This window comes from Miniopterus schreibersii, assembly GCF_964146895.1.
Source record: "Miniopterus schreibersii genome assembly, chromosome: 12".
In the NCBI taxonomy this organism is placed as follows: domain Eukaryota; kingdom Metazoa; phylum Chordata; class Mammalia; order Chiroptera; family Miniopteridae; genus Miniopterus; species Miniopterus schreibersii.
In genome coordinates, this window is record NC_138112.1 from 21875225 (window position 1) to 21892825 (window position 17601).

At 35.5% G+C, this 17601-nt stretch overlaps 1 protein-coding gene across 11 annotated transcripts; it reads right to left on the reverse strand.

The window, feature by feature from the left end:
- Positions 1-2985: 2985 nt before the first annotated feature.
- On the reverse strand, positions 2986-17582 carry LOC308565464 (ester hydrolase C11orf54 homolog; the record flags this gene model as incomplete). Of its 11 annotated transcripts, none has more annotated exons than XM_081154680.1 (10): positions 17481-17535; positions 15309-15389; positions 13030-13098; positions 11293-11391; positions 9843-9916; positions 9579-9680; positions 8463-8639; positions 6837-6986; positions 5099-5215; positions 3944-4132 (listed from the first exon to the last, which is right to left on the reverse strand). In XM_081154680.1, exons 2-10 carry the CDS (start codon positions 15316-15318, stop codon positions 3959-3961), a joined length of 972 nt encoding a protein of 323 aa, XP_081010806.1. In that variant the 5' UTR covers positions 15319-15389; positions 17481-17535. The 11 variants fall into 11 exon arrangements, with proteins under 11 accessions (XP_081010804.1, XP_081010806.1, XP_081010807.1 ...); XM_081154682.1 differs by lacking the exon at positions 15309-15389 and adding an exon at positions 14899-14942 and having other exon boundaries at positions 3959-4132; positions 17481-17582; XM_081154684.1 differs by lacking the exon at positions 15309-15389 and adding an exon at positions 14899-14942 and having other exon boundaries at positions 3959-4132; positions 13030-13122; positions 17481-17533.
- Positions 17583-17601: the final 19 nt, after the last annotated feature.

Genomic DNA, 17601 nt, shown 5'->3' on the forward strand with positions numbered 1-17601 from the left:
TGACTATACCAGATTTTCTGTGGAAAACTCATTTTTTAATATTTGATCATTTTAGTCACATAATTGCCTTTATGTCAGATTGTGTTCTCATTTTAGGTTTGGAAAGATGATTTAAATGTATCTGGTCTTTAAGTGTTTTGAACTTCTACCTGTCAGCAAAAAGTACTTTAGCTGACATCCCTAACATAATGTGTTTTACGTATTGTATGCAAAAATAGAAATTAAAATGGATGAAATAAAATATGTAGACAGACATTCTAATATTCCTGCACCCCTTGGAATGCCAATTGAGGTTTCTCTCTCATCACTGTTTCTATCTATCCCTCTCCCTTCCTCCCTCTCTCAAAAAATCAATAAAAACATTTTTTTTTTAAATAGGGAAATATTTAATATAAAAACAATTGAGCATTGAATTCATTACTAAATCACCATAATTCTTTATTGTAAATGTAAAGATATTTTAAGGAAATATGTGAAAAATTATATAAAAAAGATACTTCAATAAAGGAGATTCATGATACTATGTCCTTTATTTTTTTAAATATGTTTTTATTGATCTTTAGAGAGAGGAAGGGAGAGGGAGAGAGAGAAATCAATTGCCTGCCTCCTGCACTCCCCCTTCTAGGGATGGAGCCTGCAAACCTGGACATGTGCCCTGACCTGGAAGCGCATCAGCTATGTTTTGAAAATATATTTTCCCAGACTGTGGTCTGCTTTCTTCCCTTTTGAGCCATAGTTTGACAAACAAAAGTTTTACATTTTAATGATATCAGATCAGATTTATGTATCTTTTCTCTAATAGTTTGTGCCTTACGTTCTTTCGAAAATCCTTCCATACCCCTAAGTCATAAAGATATACTTTCTTCTAAAACTTTAAAAAATTTAATATTCACATTTAAGTCTCTTAATTCACCTAGTATTGAGTCCAATCCAGGTTTATTTTTCCATATTAATAACTGGTTCTGGCAGCACTATTTGAATACCTTTTCCTTTCCTCGTTGATCTGCAATTCCACCTATCAAAAAAAATCAAGAATCTGCATATGTGAGGATCTGTTTCTGGCCTTGATTTTTCTGTTCTATTGGTTTGATTGTCCATCACTGTGCCAAAATCACACTGTCTTACTTTTAATACTTTTATACATTTTGATATCTATGTATCAAATGCCCCTGACCTAGTTGTTTTAAAAATTGCCTTTGCTTATTTTGGCCCTTTGCTCTCTGATGTATTTTAAGGATGTTATTATTGATTTTAGAGAGATAGTAAGGGAGAGAGAGAGAAACCCCATTGGCTGCTTCCTGCATGCCCCCTACTAGGGATGGAGCCCACAAACCCAGGTATGTTCCCTGACTAGGAATCCAACTGGTGAGCTTTTAGTGCATGGGATGACGAAATCCAAGTCATGCCGGCCAGGGCTCAGATATTTTAGAATCAACTGGTGAGTTTCTATGAAAGCCCTACTGGGATTACACTTGCATGAGTTGAATTTATAGTTTTGAGAAGAATTGATACTTTTATGAGATTGCCTCTTCCTAGTTGTAACTATTTTTTGGCACTTTAAGTTTTCAATCATTTTATAATTTTATCCATAAAGGTTATATATAATTTTTGTTAAATAAAAATATTATGTACTTTTGATAACATTGTAATTGATATCTTTTTTACATTTACATTTTTGTTTCTTTTTAGTATGTAGAAGTACAATCCATTGTATATTGATTTTATTTATTATTATTTTTAAATGTACCTTTATAGTTGAAAGTATTACAGATGCCCCACATTGTATATTGATTTTATATTTAGGAACCTTTTAGAACTTAGTCTAATAATTTCACTATAGATTCTCTTTGGTTTTCTAAGGTAAATCATGTTTTCTGTTAAAAAGCTTATTTTTTTTTCTTTTCAATAATTGCACCTACTCCTTCTTTCCTGTCCTTTTTCCAGGTTGAAACTCCAATGATTAATAATACTGGGCATCCTTGTCACATTCCTAATTTTAAAGTGACTATGTCATTAACATAATTTTGTGAATATATACATATATATATATGTATATATATATATTCAGAGAATCTTACTGTGTTCACAGTGGCCTCCTTGCTGTTTCTTGAACGTACCAAGTTCTCTTCTGTCTCTGGGGCTTTGAATCTGCCAGAAAGGTGTTTTCCCAAATAACTTCAATGAGTGAGCACTCATTTCTTTCAGGTCTGTGCTCAAATGTCTCTTTATCAGAGGTTTTCCCTGGTCTTCCTCTATAACATGTGTAATATAGTCAGATTTCATCTTTGATGTTTGACTGCTGACAGCTATTAAGCTTATCCTTCTGCTCTACATTTGGGCACAGTGATAAGAAAGCGTGGGTACTCTTTCCTTGGACACCTGTGGGAAATTCAAACTGCATGCAGAACCATCACTGTGACTCACCACCCTAACCACCATAAAACCCCCCCAAGTCAGTCCCCTTTCCCTGTTCTCTCGAGCCATTTTTGAACTTGGGAGCTGCCCTGCTTTGCCCAGAAAGCCTCATTATGCAAACAATAAAACCTTTCATACTGCGTGTGTGTGACTTCATCTGAACCAGAGTCTGGATGGGGAGTTCATTCTGTCTCAGTGTAGGGCGGCACAACAAAATGGCATCCACCTTTCTAGTCTACCCAATGCTTTATTTTTCTTCACAGCACTTAATGCCATCTGACATATACTTGCTTATTATTTGTCTTCTCTAGTATATAAATGATTAAATGATAGATACCAGCATCTAGTGAAGTATCTGGCATAATCATCCACCCATTCACTCATTCGACCAATATTTATTGGGTGCTTCCTTTGGCCAGGCACTAGTCTAGAGCAGTGCTCAAAGCTCTTGCCCTCATACAGCTTACATTCCAGAGGGCAGGGTAGGTGTTCAATACGTATTTGTTGAATGAATACTAATATTATTTTTGTTTGGAGGTAGCATATTAAAAAGAAACACAACATCATATTATGAATATATAATTTTTATTCATTTTTTGCTACAAACTAGTGCTTATTTAAAAATAGTATTTAGTAATTTATACTCAAAGGACATCTTACAGCTAACATCCAAAGAAGACAATCAAAATATTTTTTGAAGATTTATTATGTGCTTAGTACCGAAGAGCTCCTAAATCTGCACATTGTTGGCATTAGTGAGATGAGAGAGTTAATTTCTGGCTAATGATTAAAATTCCAACCATTATAATCAGTAAGATTATAATTTTATATTTAACAAAGGACAGTGGTCATGTTTAGCAATAGCCTCACTTATAAATGAAAATACACTCACTTCAATGTTGTATTTTGAGGCTGTTTGTTTTCCCTTCTCTTCTTGCAAATAAGCAACAAGGAACAAACTGCTTCCAGCTGGCAGTCCAAACAGAGGAGGAATCATGGCTAACCACCTGGCTGCTAATGTTTGTGAAAGGCAAATTGCAAATTCTGAGTATGGTTGAACTTCACCAAAAAGGGTCAAGTTCCTCCCTCTGACCACTTTATTCCATGAGAAAAGTGTACTCTGACTTCTAAAATGGATTTTTAAAATTCAATATAAAGATTCAACAACTATCAAAATTTCCAACACTGATTTTTCTAATATCCAATTAGCAGTTTTGAGACTAATTACAAAATTTTAATAATTAAAACAAATGTAAGTAATTACTATTTGTAATATTACACTTGTAAGGTATGTAAAAATAACCAATCACATGACTTCAGGTCATGTTTATATTTCAGACTGATTTTTGGAATAAAATAATGAAGAGCACCTCCGTTACTTTCAGATAGATCTATGAAATAACGGCATAATGTTAACATACCTTTCATTTCAAAGGCCAAAAATATAGAGTTTAAGTAATGAGATCATTTCTGTTGGATTCTATATTTGTATCAATGGGTTAATTAACTAAATTAATCATTTCTTTTTCTAGATGAGTAGCAGTTAATCTCGCCCGAATGTATGGGTCTCTTTTGGTTGATCAATGCGATAGAGAAGCTCTGCAGGTAAGAAGTAGCCGAGATACTCCACTGCGTCTGGGGTAGTGTCGTAATGGTAGTGTCCACCTTCTCCGTGACGACTAAAGCAGTGAGTGTGCTCCAATCGCAAATCAAACCCCTAGGGCGACAGGCAAGCTATGGTTAATGTTCAAATTATTTTGGACAGGATTTATTTAAGGGGGGGAGACTTTTAAAATTTGTTATAGTAGTTTTTATTTTATTGTTTAAGTAGGTAATACATTCATATGACTCAAAATTCAAAGGATGCAAAAGGATATTATTCAGTAGAATATATCTTTCCATTTCTTGCCCTCACTACTCACTCACTTCCTTTCTTTGTAGGCAACTAACATGAGCAGTTTCTTCCATATCCTTCCAGAAAGATTTACTTTTATTTTTTTTTTTTACTCAAATGGTAGCACTCTGTACATGCTGTGCTACATATTGTTTTTCTTCACTTAACAATAAAGCTTTGTGATCTTTGTAGATCAGGTCATAAAAGAGATTCCTTATCCTTTTGCACCTATATTTTATTCTACTGCACGTACATGCCCCTTTCCAGCCGATGTATAGGTTATTCCCAATTGTTCTGCTATTACAGCAATTCTAGCAAGAATTACCTTTTACCTAATCATTTTACACACTTATGCAAATATTTAAGGATAAATTCCTAGACATGTAATCAGTGGATCAAAAGATATCACTAGCCAGTATTTTGGTAGATATTTGCTTTGAATTGGTCTATGTTATTTCTCCTAGTGTATAATAGAATAGAATAAACAGTATAATAAACAGCAAAAAAAAAAAAAGGAATCCTGTTGTGATTCTACTATTTAATAACATGACTTTGGGTATTATTTAAAATGCCTGTGCCTTCATTTTCTCAAGGTAAAAATCTGCTCTGCCTAACTCAGGGTTGTTTGCCACATGCTGCCTTATCTTTCAAGATAATTCTAGAAACTATCCTAGTTCTTAAATAACAACACAAAAAGTGTCCAATTCTAAAAAAACCCAGAAACCTAAAACTGCAATTGGGGTAAACTTCAACATAAAATACATACTTTAGAATAAAATATAGACTTACTGGGTCTTTGGAGACAAAAACTGGCAGACAAATCAAAGGAGCCTTCATCTCATAAAAATGCAACCACTTATTCACCTCTTCATCAGAGTTCAGTGGGCAGGAAGAAAATTCTCTAGGCTACAATAAACAGGTAAACATACTGAATATTATTGAGGATTAAAATTTTATATTAAGTTAAAAACTTTAAGCCTTCTTGTACATTCTATTGCCTATTTTTGGCATCAAAAGAAGTTGTACACCTTAGTTTTCAAAAGGATCACCCATCAATGTGGTACACACTAAAACGTATGAATGAATAAATGAAAGTGAGTCTATTACTATATTTTTATTTTTCATGGCTTCACAGTTTTCCTGTGAGTACCTCATCCTAATCTTACATGTCATCCTATAGTACACAATACTTTATTATTAACTATATTTACCACGATGTACATTAGTTTCTAGAACTTGTTCATCTTATAACTGAAGTTGGTACCCTGTGACCAACATCTCTCCATTTCCCCCATCATTCACAAACCACAAACCCCTGACAACCACTATTCTACTCTGTTTCTCTAATTTGGACTTCTTTTAGATTCTACGTATAGGTGATATCATGCAATATTTGTCTTTCTGTGTCTGGCTTATTTCACTTACTATAATGTCCTGCAAATTCATCCATGTTATTGCAAATGGCAGGATTTTCTTCTTTTTTAAGCCATATATGTAGATGTTGTTTTCATAACTTGGCTATTATGTGAATAATGCTGCAGTGAGCATAGGTGTGCAGATATCTCTTTGAGATACTGATTTCATTTCATACATATGTACCTAGAAGCAGAATTGCTTGATCATATGCTAGTTCTATTTATTTAAATTTTTTAAAGGAAACTCCATACTGTTTTCCATAATGGTTGTACAATACTATAATCATTTGGTATTTACACACAGATTTATCTATAATTCTGTTGTGAATATTTTGGAAAAGTAAGTAGTTTCACAGATGTGTGTTTCTTTGCAGGATCAGCTGGCATGCCATTTAAAATTAACAGGATAAAAAAAATTAAAACAATACATTTTCTAATGGCTTTACTGATAAAATAAAAATTAAGTTGTAATCACTTTTATACTTCATTCATTCATTGATTCATTCACTTAGCAAAAATTATATATTTAAAGTCCTGAATGCCCTGGGTCTGTCTCCATACAGTATTTCATACTTAATAAGTATTTCATACTTATAAACTTACTATATTTAGCTCATAGATTATAATTTTCATGATGAATTTTTCCCCCAAAACCACAATCATACTAATAGCAAAGTCTATGTATTGAATATGGGATTCTGGCAATGAAAATAATAATCAGTTTCTCAGGTTTATTATACTCACATCTATCTTGATCTTAAAAGCAAAGACATTGGAAAGAAAGTTCTAATATATTAACATGAAAAAAGGACTCTAGCTAGACATCATCACACAATATGACTTACAGTATTGTCATTTAAATTTTTATTTTTTCATTTTTGTTCAACATATTAAAGATGTCCTTTTTTCTCCCCAATGACCCATTCCACCCCATCCCACCCCTCTCCCTGTCATTTAAATTTTAAAGTAATATAATCTAGTAAACAGATTTATTCAGGGGTCTTTAAAGGTAGAATTCTCAGTGTGCATTAAAAAAATCCTTAAGATCTTAAGCACGTGTACACACACACATCCCCTCAAATGCATGCTTTCACACCCCTACAGGCCCTTACCATAATGTGAGTCTTCACTTTTCCTTTCTGAATTACGAAAGTACCTCCCATCCCTACAGGCTTATCTCCATAATGTTTTTCCAGAGTCTGTCTCATACAAGTCACAAAGTTAAGTTTTCCAGTCCTTCTTTTGGCTTTCACTTCAATGACCTAGAGAGGACATAAATATTCATATCATTGTTCTAAGGTGCAAAATTTTATGTAAATAACTACCAAAGTGAAACGTTATAGAATCTAATGCCACCAAGCAAATGCTCACTTTTTTGCGTAGAGCACCCAAATATGAGTTGAAGTATCTCAGTCCTTTGTAAGTCTTAATAATACACACACACAAACACATACACACACACACATATATTTACTCTAATAATAAGTCTTATTTATGCTTTCTTGGACTGAGAAAGAGTTATAGCTAAATTCTACACTGAACTCTAGAGATTTTAAAAAAATGTATGTTTTTACTGATTTTAGAGAGGAAGGGAGAGGGAAGGAAAGAGAAACATTGATGTGAGAGAGAAACATAGGTCAGCTGCCTCCCGAACGCACCTTGACCTGGGATTGAGCTTGAAACCCGTCCATGTGCCCTGACCGGGAATCAAACCCGCGACCTTTTAGTGCACAGGATGACACTCAACCAACTAAGTCACACAGGCTAGGGCTAGAGATTCTTATCATTATATGTCAAGGTGGTGAAAGGTTGAGAATTCCCTGGCTAAAAGGCTATTGCTTACTATGTATTATTCTTAACTTCAGTTTTAAATGAGACTTTCACTCTGCCTGTAGTACTTTCTGAATCTTCCACAAGTGGATTATTTAATTGCAGGAGAGGGGAAAATGATTTTCTAAAAAAAATTCTGGACTTAGGTTACCTTCACTTTATTAGGTATTTTTACTTCACTACCTCATTTCTCAAAGTAGCTGAAGTAGCTACCTGTATTTATAAAATCTAAGAGTTCTCACAACTGCTAAAACTGAAATCATCTTCCTGTGTACTAACATGAAGTAAATCTGAAGTGAGACATTAATTTTCCTTACCTCCTTCCTGATAGTTTTTTTTCCTTCCATCATTTCTATCTAGTTCAATCAATGTCTGATTTGTCAGGAATGAACAAATTGAATATATACTAACTATAGGTAGATATTATCTATTATCAGTTACATGGTTCATCTATTTGACTAACTCACTCCCCATATGAATATCCTGATACCTTTTACTTAACCTCAGTTTTATTTATTTTTATTTTTAAATGTCTTTATTGATCTCAGAGGGAGGGAGAGGGAGAAAGACAGATAGAAACATTAATGATGAGAGTCATTATTGGCTGCCTCCGGCACACCCCCTATCTGAGATCAAGCCTGCAACCTGGGCAATTGCCCTGATTGGGAATCGAACCGCAATTGACTGGATCACAGGTCAGAGCTCAACCGCTGAGCCATGCTGGCCGGGCTTAACCTCAGTTTCACGCTACCTGTAGTACTCTCTGTATCTTTCATAACTGGGTTATTTAAAGAGCTTTGACTTAGGCACTTCAGATTTTCTTTAGAAAACCATATTTGTGGCAATAAAAGTTTGCATTTTTAGCTGAGAACTTTTGAAGAACATTGTGTTTTTATGGACAAAATCACCTTTCCAGGTTGGCCCTCACTGGCAAAAAGATTAGCCAGTAATGCACAACCAAAATCATGATACTTCTCACTGTATTTCTCTAGTAGGCACCCTCCATCTTCAGGGTTAATGTAGGCAAAGTAACTTCCATTCACAGGAGGTTTGTGTTCACTTTCTGTTTGAATAACTGGCATAAACTGAAAAGAAAAGTAAATAAGATAAAAATCAGCCAATCCTAGTATGTCTCTGCAAACAGGATATCTTGAATAATACGACAGAATTTTATCCTATGTTTTAAGACATTTTATTTCAAGATCTAATAAGAAAACATGAAATATCAACTATTTAATTTTAGATTCAAAACAAAATGTTAAAGATTTACAAATATCAAAACACTGAAAAAACATTTTATAAAATGTTTAGTATTTCTTATAGCATTCCTATTACATTGTAACATTTGCTTTATTCAAAATGTTTAAATTTTTTTCTTAAACACTAGGCAAATTGTATTGATTCTGCAAAAGAGCTTGTAAGATTACTGACTAGTGGTCACATCTGTAAAGGTTGTGAGAGAATGGGTACACTGAAGAGGTCATTCACTCTTCTACTTAGCATATGTGAATAAACTGGTATTTTTATGTTGGAAGCATACTGACATTCATAGTAATATACATTACCTTTTGTAAATAATCATACTATTGGGGTAGGTTCCTACTATTTGGTTTGAAGTGGGGGGTTGACTAGATCATTAAATATTCCATTCATCTCTTGATTGAAAGCTGCTCTTATACCAAAAGCAAAGATTTATGGAGAAGTTAAAAATCCTCTGATGCATAAGGGTTAAAATCTTTCACAGTCCAGATCCACAGCAGACCATGGCAGGACCCTGGGCTCATCTAAGACGGAATGTATACCCTAAGAACCTGAAACCAGAGGTTAGTGCCCATTATAGTTGCACCGATTGGGGCATATGTGCTATAGTCCAAATCGGCATCAAATACTAGCAGGTCTGTAGACAGATGGGACACCAACCACTTACAATTCATCCAGAAAGTACAGTTTTTGACACGGAAGTAAAAGGAAAAAGGCAAACCAATATCTAATCAATAAAATAAAATAATTATATATATGCTGACCTCAGAATTGAACCCAAGAGTCTGAAATGGGCCTGCCCCCGCTCCAAGAATAAAAGCTCCAGGAAGCTTGATTTCTTTTGCAATCTTATTTAGATCATAAACCTACAGAAGAGGAAAATAATATTATTTAAATCACAACTTATACAGATTCCCTGGTTTACTTTTAATACTTCTTTGCCACATTGGTCAATGATGTTCTAACATGAGGAATCAACCCAAGCTCTGTGATCTTCATGGGAATGCGAAGAGTAAAAGTACACTTACTTTTTTTTTGTTTACAAGAGGCAATAAGTAAGGCACACCTCCTACTTCTGCAATTCTAGTTTTCCCACAGATGCCTAAAAAGAAAATCTTAAACTTAGGCAGACATCTAATGCCAGAAGACACAAGTTTAGTTTATTAAGAGTAGATAACTTTCCCATTCTCATAGTTTTACAAATAGTGGGGGTTGGAAGATGTAAATAGCTAGGACCCATGTTCTAACTACCTGTGACTCTAATATTGTCATAACCAAGTGTGACTTGCTATAGTTGGTAGCATAAAGGTAATACAAAATTGAATATAGGGCAAGGGCTAGAATTGGGGCCAAAGCTTGGACTGAATGAGGCTTCTAGAATTTAATTTCTAGTCTATAATTACTCCTTTAAAACTCTGTTTTGGTGGGTGGGGTGGAAGAAGCATGACCATAAAAGAGTATTACGCTAAGTGCTTTCAAGGTATGAAGATAAATTGCCATCTGGAACACAAAACTTCTAGAATTTACCGGTCTGCTTAAAATCAAAGACTGTTTAAACTGGAAAGATCCCCCCAAAAGAACGTTTAACCCCCTTTCCCTTCCTCCCCTCATGAAGACCAGATACATTAATTAGCTTACCCAGGGTAATGAAATCTGAATGTGGTAGAGAAAGAACTAGAGTTTAGGACTTCCATGTAGTATTACTTTTTAACAAAGATGTCAAGTGAATACTAAGAGTGAATGAGTATTAGTGTTTATCTTCAAATTTTTCATCACAGTAGGATGTAGTGCGAGAAGGTTGGATTTTAGAAGCAGACCTAGATTTAAATTCTGCTTACGATTCACACTGAGCTTACTCAGCCTCTCGGAGCTTCAGTTTCCACATCTATAAACTGGGGCTAGTACTTACCTTGCAGTGTTATTGTAAAAATTAAGACATTAGGTATAGGTATCTGTCATACTCTCTGACAAAGTATATTTACTCAACCAATATTAATTTCCCTTTAATAATAATTAAATTAAGAATTAAGTAATTATTCTCACTTTAAACACTGGCTGGATGATCATTTGGCAAATCTGTTGAAAGGATATAAGTATTTAATAGACATTCGAATATAAGACTTTTAAGTTCTCTTCATATCTTGAGTAAATAAATAAAAACTTAAAATTAAAGTTTCCATAACAGTCACTTGAGCAATTAAAAACAAAACTCATGTAATATCAAGGATTCTAGTCTACTGAATGTTTACTATGTAACCTGTGAAAGTTACAGAAGTACATAAAACACATTTTTCCACAGAGTACAAAATTATATCTGACCAACATAAGAAAACAGTGAGCACAAAAATTAAGACAATTTAGTCTAAAAGCTGGAACAATATCCTTATTTGTAGATACTTTAATCCTTAAACATAATTCTGGCTTCAGAAAAAGATTAGAACTGAAAACAAAAAAAAGCTAAGGGCAAAAATTGCTTACCTTTTACAGGAAAGGTAAATGGCTCCTTAGTCAAATCAGGGCAATCAACTACAGAGACCTGGACATCAGCAAAGTTATCCTTTAGCCCCTTCTGCAGAACTAAGAAAGATAAGGAATACGGTTACTTAACATTAGATAAAAATTTGTCACCACATATCAAATCTTCTCTCAACTTTTTTGTGTGTCATATTTCCAACCTAAACTTGTGTAATTAAAAAAGAGGGGGAAAGGGTCTTATTAATGAATATAATTCAATGTTAGACACATAATTAATCACAAGCTATCATGTAGACTAAAACAAATAAATACCAGTATAAACCACTGAAGAGAAACACTGCACTCAGGTGAGGACTACCTTTCTTTCCGCAACAGGATTCCAGAGACCTATTGAAATGTAAGTACTTAAACTGATAAAAAGTAAGCAATTACATGCAACAACTTCCTTGAAGGTTACAGGCTGAGCAAAAAAAAGCAAGACACAAAAGAGTATATACTATATGATGTATTTCAAAAACGGGTAACTAATCTAAAGTGACACAAGTCAGAACAGTAGTTACCTCTTGGGTAGAGATATCGATACCGATTGGGAAAGTACATGAAGGAGCCTTCTGGAATGCTGGAAATATTGTATATTTTGATCTTGATGGTAGTGACATGGGTGTAAACGTTAAAATTCATCAAGCTGTACACTTAAGATTAGTGTACTTTACCAAAGATATAATTCAGTAAGAAAGTAAAAAAGCAAACGTAGATGTCTGAAAGTTATAAATCTAAGAGCAATATACTTTTAAGGGTGAAAAGTTCTTATAAAGATTTCTCTGATAGTAATGTCAACCATTAGTTTAAGTCTTATAGAATTAGACTCTCTAAAAACAAGAAGTCATCCTAAATCTAGCCTCAGCTGTCCTGTCATATCAGGGGAGACAGAAAGACTGACAGAAAAATACAAGCAAAGAGTATATACTAGCAATACAAATTGTTTACGAGCTGCCATTCAATTTCAGAAAAAGATAGGAAGGCATGAGAGGAGAGCCCCAACTAAGTAAATGGTGAGTACACTTCTTGACTTCAACCTTATCAGAGGGACAGAGGAACTACCAGAACACATATACTGTGAGAAATAAGGTTAGGTTTTAAGTTACCATCAGAATAAAACCTGAAGGCTGTCAAACAAATGTTAGCATTCTGACACGCTCTGCACTTTTGGATTAATACTATTCTGTCTTCATTTTATAGTCCTATTTTTCTTTTCTTTTTATTATCTATCTCCCCTCCTAACTAATCCTGTGAAGCTGCCTTAAATTCTTGTTCAAACAAGGTGAAATACATAAAAATACAGAGAAATATAAGCAAGTAAATTCATTGGCAGTCTGTCACATGGCGTTGGTAATAGTATATTGAAAACGTAATTAACACACTGCAGTAGGTTATGTATTTAAAGAATACTGTAACTGATAAAAAATTAATAAAGCAAAATTGTGTAATCCTTTGAGCATCACACATCCTTAAGTCTTAGACTACTCTACTTTCATTCTGTAAAACTGTTATCAAGAATCCTCAAATAGTTTCATTTTTTGGAGGGGCAGAATTTTGGACTCTCAAAAATAGTACAGAACAGACACTGAAAATGAAAACAAGTTCTATATTGAAAGCACTATCGCATAAGTCATATCTTAGAATATTTTTATTTTTTTCCTTAGAGTAATTTTTAAAACTTAAAGTTAGTGTTGTGCTTACCTCCAACAAGTTCTTCCAGACTTGGCACATGAAAAGGATACTCAGCACAGGCCATTTTCTTCCTTCTTTCTGTGGGAGGACACACAAATACAGCTACTGGAGGCTGATTGTCACAGCTCACAGCCTCCAAGCAGAAGCCGCTGCTGTTCTGGCAACGAGCATTAACACTAAGCGTTCAGTTACACAGCGCGCAAAAGGGCGTCAGGTTTCTGTTCCCACAGAAAGGCAGCCACAGCTCCTAGTATTCAATATTCCCAGTGAGAAAATGCCCAAGTAACCCCTTTTAATACTCATACTTTAAATAATTGACATTTAAAATAGACAAGAGGAAATGGTAAACCAAGAGGGCACATGGTTCATTTTCTTTAGTCATAGACCTGGATTGAACATGGAGTTTTCCTTAGTTGGGCTAAGGAACATAGGTCCTTAAGTTACTCAGGTTTATGAAGAAGTGATTAAATGGTTGTAGATAACAGGTACTTTTACAATAGATCATTTGTGTTTTCTATTCTATATTTGACATTTAGGCTAAAAATTAAACAAGTTTCTTAGACTATCACTTTTAAAAAAGAAAATTTTTGTAAATGATTAGCTTTTGAAATTCAAATTACTTTCATTTACAAATAAACATTCTTTCTTAGTAAGCAGCTTTAATGTTCAATTATTATGATAACCAATTATAATTTGATATTTTAAAAATATATGCTAAGTATACTTTACAATAAGTAGGCATACATACACAGAAATTAGTATCTTACCTCAAATGTTCAGGCAGAGGAAGATAAATAAAAGGAAGGCAAAAGGAAAAGAAGACCCCAAACAAAGTAATAAGGTGGGTGAGGAATCTCGTCTAGGCAATTGCTACAGGAACAAAAGCAAAATCTGGGGGTGTCTCCAAGAGCACTATTGGAACTCTCATTAAAGTTGTTAATGGAAAACCTCATTAATCTGAGTAGTCTCTGCTACAAGCTTACTCAGTAAGTGAAAGGTGGTTCTTTCGCAGCTGTGGAAAATTCTTTCAAGAAAAGTTTCTTTTTAACTTTTCCAAAGAGCCACAGGTTTCTTAGAAGCTGGGTTTTTAGTTTTGATGATAATTTCAAACTACACATCCCCACAAACATGCTACTGCGTACACTTAGGACTTGACATTTACTTCAGTACTTTATCAAACATCGATTTTTATTATCCTTTGATTAATACACATAATCTCACCTCCCAAATAAAAAACTGTTGATAATGGGCCCCAAGTCCTATGTCATTATAATTCAATTATCTCAAACATATTTTAATTGAATAATCTATAATTGTTCGAGAATTAGACATTTTAACTTTAGAAATAATTTCAGATGGGCAGAAAATATAATTTCTGTAAACGCTTCACCTAGATTTTCTAGGTGTTAACATCTTACCATATTTTCATTATCATAAATTCAGCCAGTACTAGTTAAGAACAATGTCACATTCTGCTCAGTGAATACATTTATTTTAATGAGCATAATAAAAGCATTCTAGATATTTCTACTTTCAGTAGGAATAATAAAGAATCAAGTTTAAGTTCAAGTAGATCCTAATTTTACACCCTTTACTATCTTCAAAGGAAGGTCAGAGGTGTTTTTTTTGTTTTCTTTCTCACCAAAATAGAAAGTCCACCCTGGGGGGCTATAGCCTGAGTAATTGGTTTAGGTAGGTAGAACTTCAGACAAGCCAACAGCCCAGAAGGCAGTGTGGTCGTCTGTGTATAAGTGTGTACGTGGGAGTGGGAGGGAGGCTGGAGATGGAGTGATAACACAAAGGGATAGATAAGTTCTAATATAAACTCAGGGTGGCTCCAGGACAGTTTTGGGCCACATGGAGGCACACAACATTTACCTTTCAGATTTCATTGCTGAGAGTCAGTGGCCCAGAAGTAGGGTCTAGAGACAGGAATAGAAATAGGAACCAGTGGGATAAATGGAACTGCAGAAATGCCTAAACGCATGAAGAAGCCATGGCAACCAAGCTGAGAACTACTAACAGCATCTTATGTACCAGACACTATGCTAGGCACTTTACATTCTCCTGAAACCTCTTACACCCACGTGCATGTTCTCATTTCATAAGAGGAATCGGCTAGAGAGAAGACAGTATTTACTTGACACTGCACAGCTATTATAAGTGGCAGAAACAGAATTCAAACCAAATTCAACACATTGTAAAGCTGCAACTCATCACATAGGCGAGTTAACCAGTGAAGGATTGACACATTTCAGCTCACAATAAGGAAGTTATTCAGACACTACCTGTGATCATCTGTTTGCTTTGTTTCTTCCCCCTAGTTGTGATCTCTTTGAAGATAGGACTGTGATTCTCACATCCATCTTCTATTAAAAAACAAAATTCAACCCAGTAAATTTGAGGATCTAATTGCCTTTAAGAGATCCATGAATCAGGCAGCATCCCATCCAGCAAGCAGAATGGCACTTCCAGGGGTGATACAAAATGGAAGGTTTTTAATAGTCAGAAGGGTGTGGCAGACAAGTTATTAGCAAAAGAAAAGAAAGGATTATGTTTAGGTCAGATCCTATTCTTTGGGGCCAAAGGACTGGGGGAGGGGAGGGGTATGTTTATCAAGCACCAAAACAAGCACCACTAGTTTTGATCTGGACATTCTCTACTGATTGGTTTAAAATTTACCCCTGGGAGAAGCTGAAACTGCAATTAGGTTATTTATTGTTTTGGTTTGGTGAGAGGGCTCAGCAAGTGACTCCATTCTGCCGTTTCCTTTCCTTCCCTTCCCCTTCCCTTCCACTCTCTCTTTCTTCTTTTTAACACTTCCAAGTACCTAGTAAACAATGGGCATCAGTTCAGCCTCAATTATTTATTGAACATTTACAATGTACCAGACTCAAGGCTCTGGGACAGGGCTCACTTCATGTGTGTACAACTAGTGTAGTGACACAAGGCCATATGCTCAGAATGGCACTTGGTTTAATGCGCTGCTGTCATCTTGAAATTCTTAATATTTGCACTTTTGTTTAAGACTGATAGGGCAATGGAGCATGAATGGAATGAGAGGAGAGAGGTGCATTGTGCACACCCACCACCATTTCTGAAGCTGGGTAAGCACAGAATTCTGCTGGACCCATGATCCGTGGGGGTTTAGTGAGACAACGTCCCAGGATTCCACAGTGTTGGTAAAGTGTACATCAAGCCGTAAAATAAATACAGGTGAGTTCGTTTTGTGCATTTTCTGCTGTTCTAGTAAGAACTGTAGATGTTTGTGTGAGTTATGAAATGCAAATTGTGACATTTCAATAATTCTACATATGCGTTAAATATTCTTATAGTTGTATTTAAAACTGATGTTGTACAGTATAAAGAATGGTAAAATTCATGCCAATAATTTAAATTTAACATTTTTCATAGAGTGAATTAAGTAACAATTTAATGCGAATAATTAATACCATAATTAATATTTAATAATAGCATTATTGATAATGCTGTCAATTAATAGCAAATTAATGTTATTAATTAAAACACCATGACAAGTCAAAAGAGATACTGCAGAAGAAAGGAGACAGTTTATAGTTTAGTACCTTTAATGATACTTTCCTCCTGATTTTTGAACAAATGACCCTGCAGTTTCATTTTGTACTAAGCCTCACAAATTACATGCCCAGGCCTGCTCCCAAATACTGCAGTGGATGCGACATGCAAGACCTGCCCTGGAGCTCACAGTATTTCATAGACTGGAAATGCCGACAGGATTAGACGTTTTGTGCCTAGAACTGTTCAACATTTGGAGCAAATCTGAGTGAAGAGACCAGATTACCTTCCAGGTCTGTGCGATCCCGAGATAAACTATAAACTAAGCCTAGACACGTTTACTGGTTTATCATATGAAAGAAGAGGTCTGAAAATGGACAAATCAAACCAGCTCATTCCGTTTGGTAACTACTTCGGGGACGAAGCCCCACCCAAACTAAGCTAGTTTAAACTATTTTAATACTCAGGGGACTAAGGGGCGGGGGGGGGGGGGGGGGGGGAGAAGCTGAGAAAAAATTTCTGTCTAGTGATATGTTAACCAACTCCTGGGAGGCCGACCCCAGGTTAGAGGTAAAGAGCTAACGCAAGTCCAAAGGTGGAGAGGGGAATGGGGTGTGCTGCGCAGGAACACTGCCTTCCAGTACAAAGGTTCCATATTTTGAGTGACAAAGCATGATCCTTTCACAGTCTAACACAGAAGAGACGTCCGAAGGCAAAAGTAGATATAATCCGACAAAATACACTTGGCACCCCCCCTCCGCCACCCCCTACCCCCCCCATCCCGGGCGCCAGATCAGCAAATGCGAGACCACTGGAAACAAATCAGGCTGAGTGGCTTTTTCCTCGCAGCTCACATCCATTCCGTTCACTTGACCCCGCAATTTGTTTTTGTCATTTGCCTAAACGTTCTCGGCCGTAACACTTACCGAGTCGGTTAGGAAGCCTGCACCTAAAACCAGCCTCAGTCAACTCCGCCTCCTCGGGGTGAGGGAGGTCAGGCCCCGCCCACTTTTAATCGCTCCTCCCTCCGTGGAGACCAAAATGGCG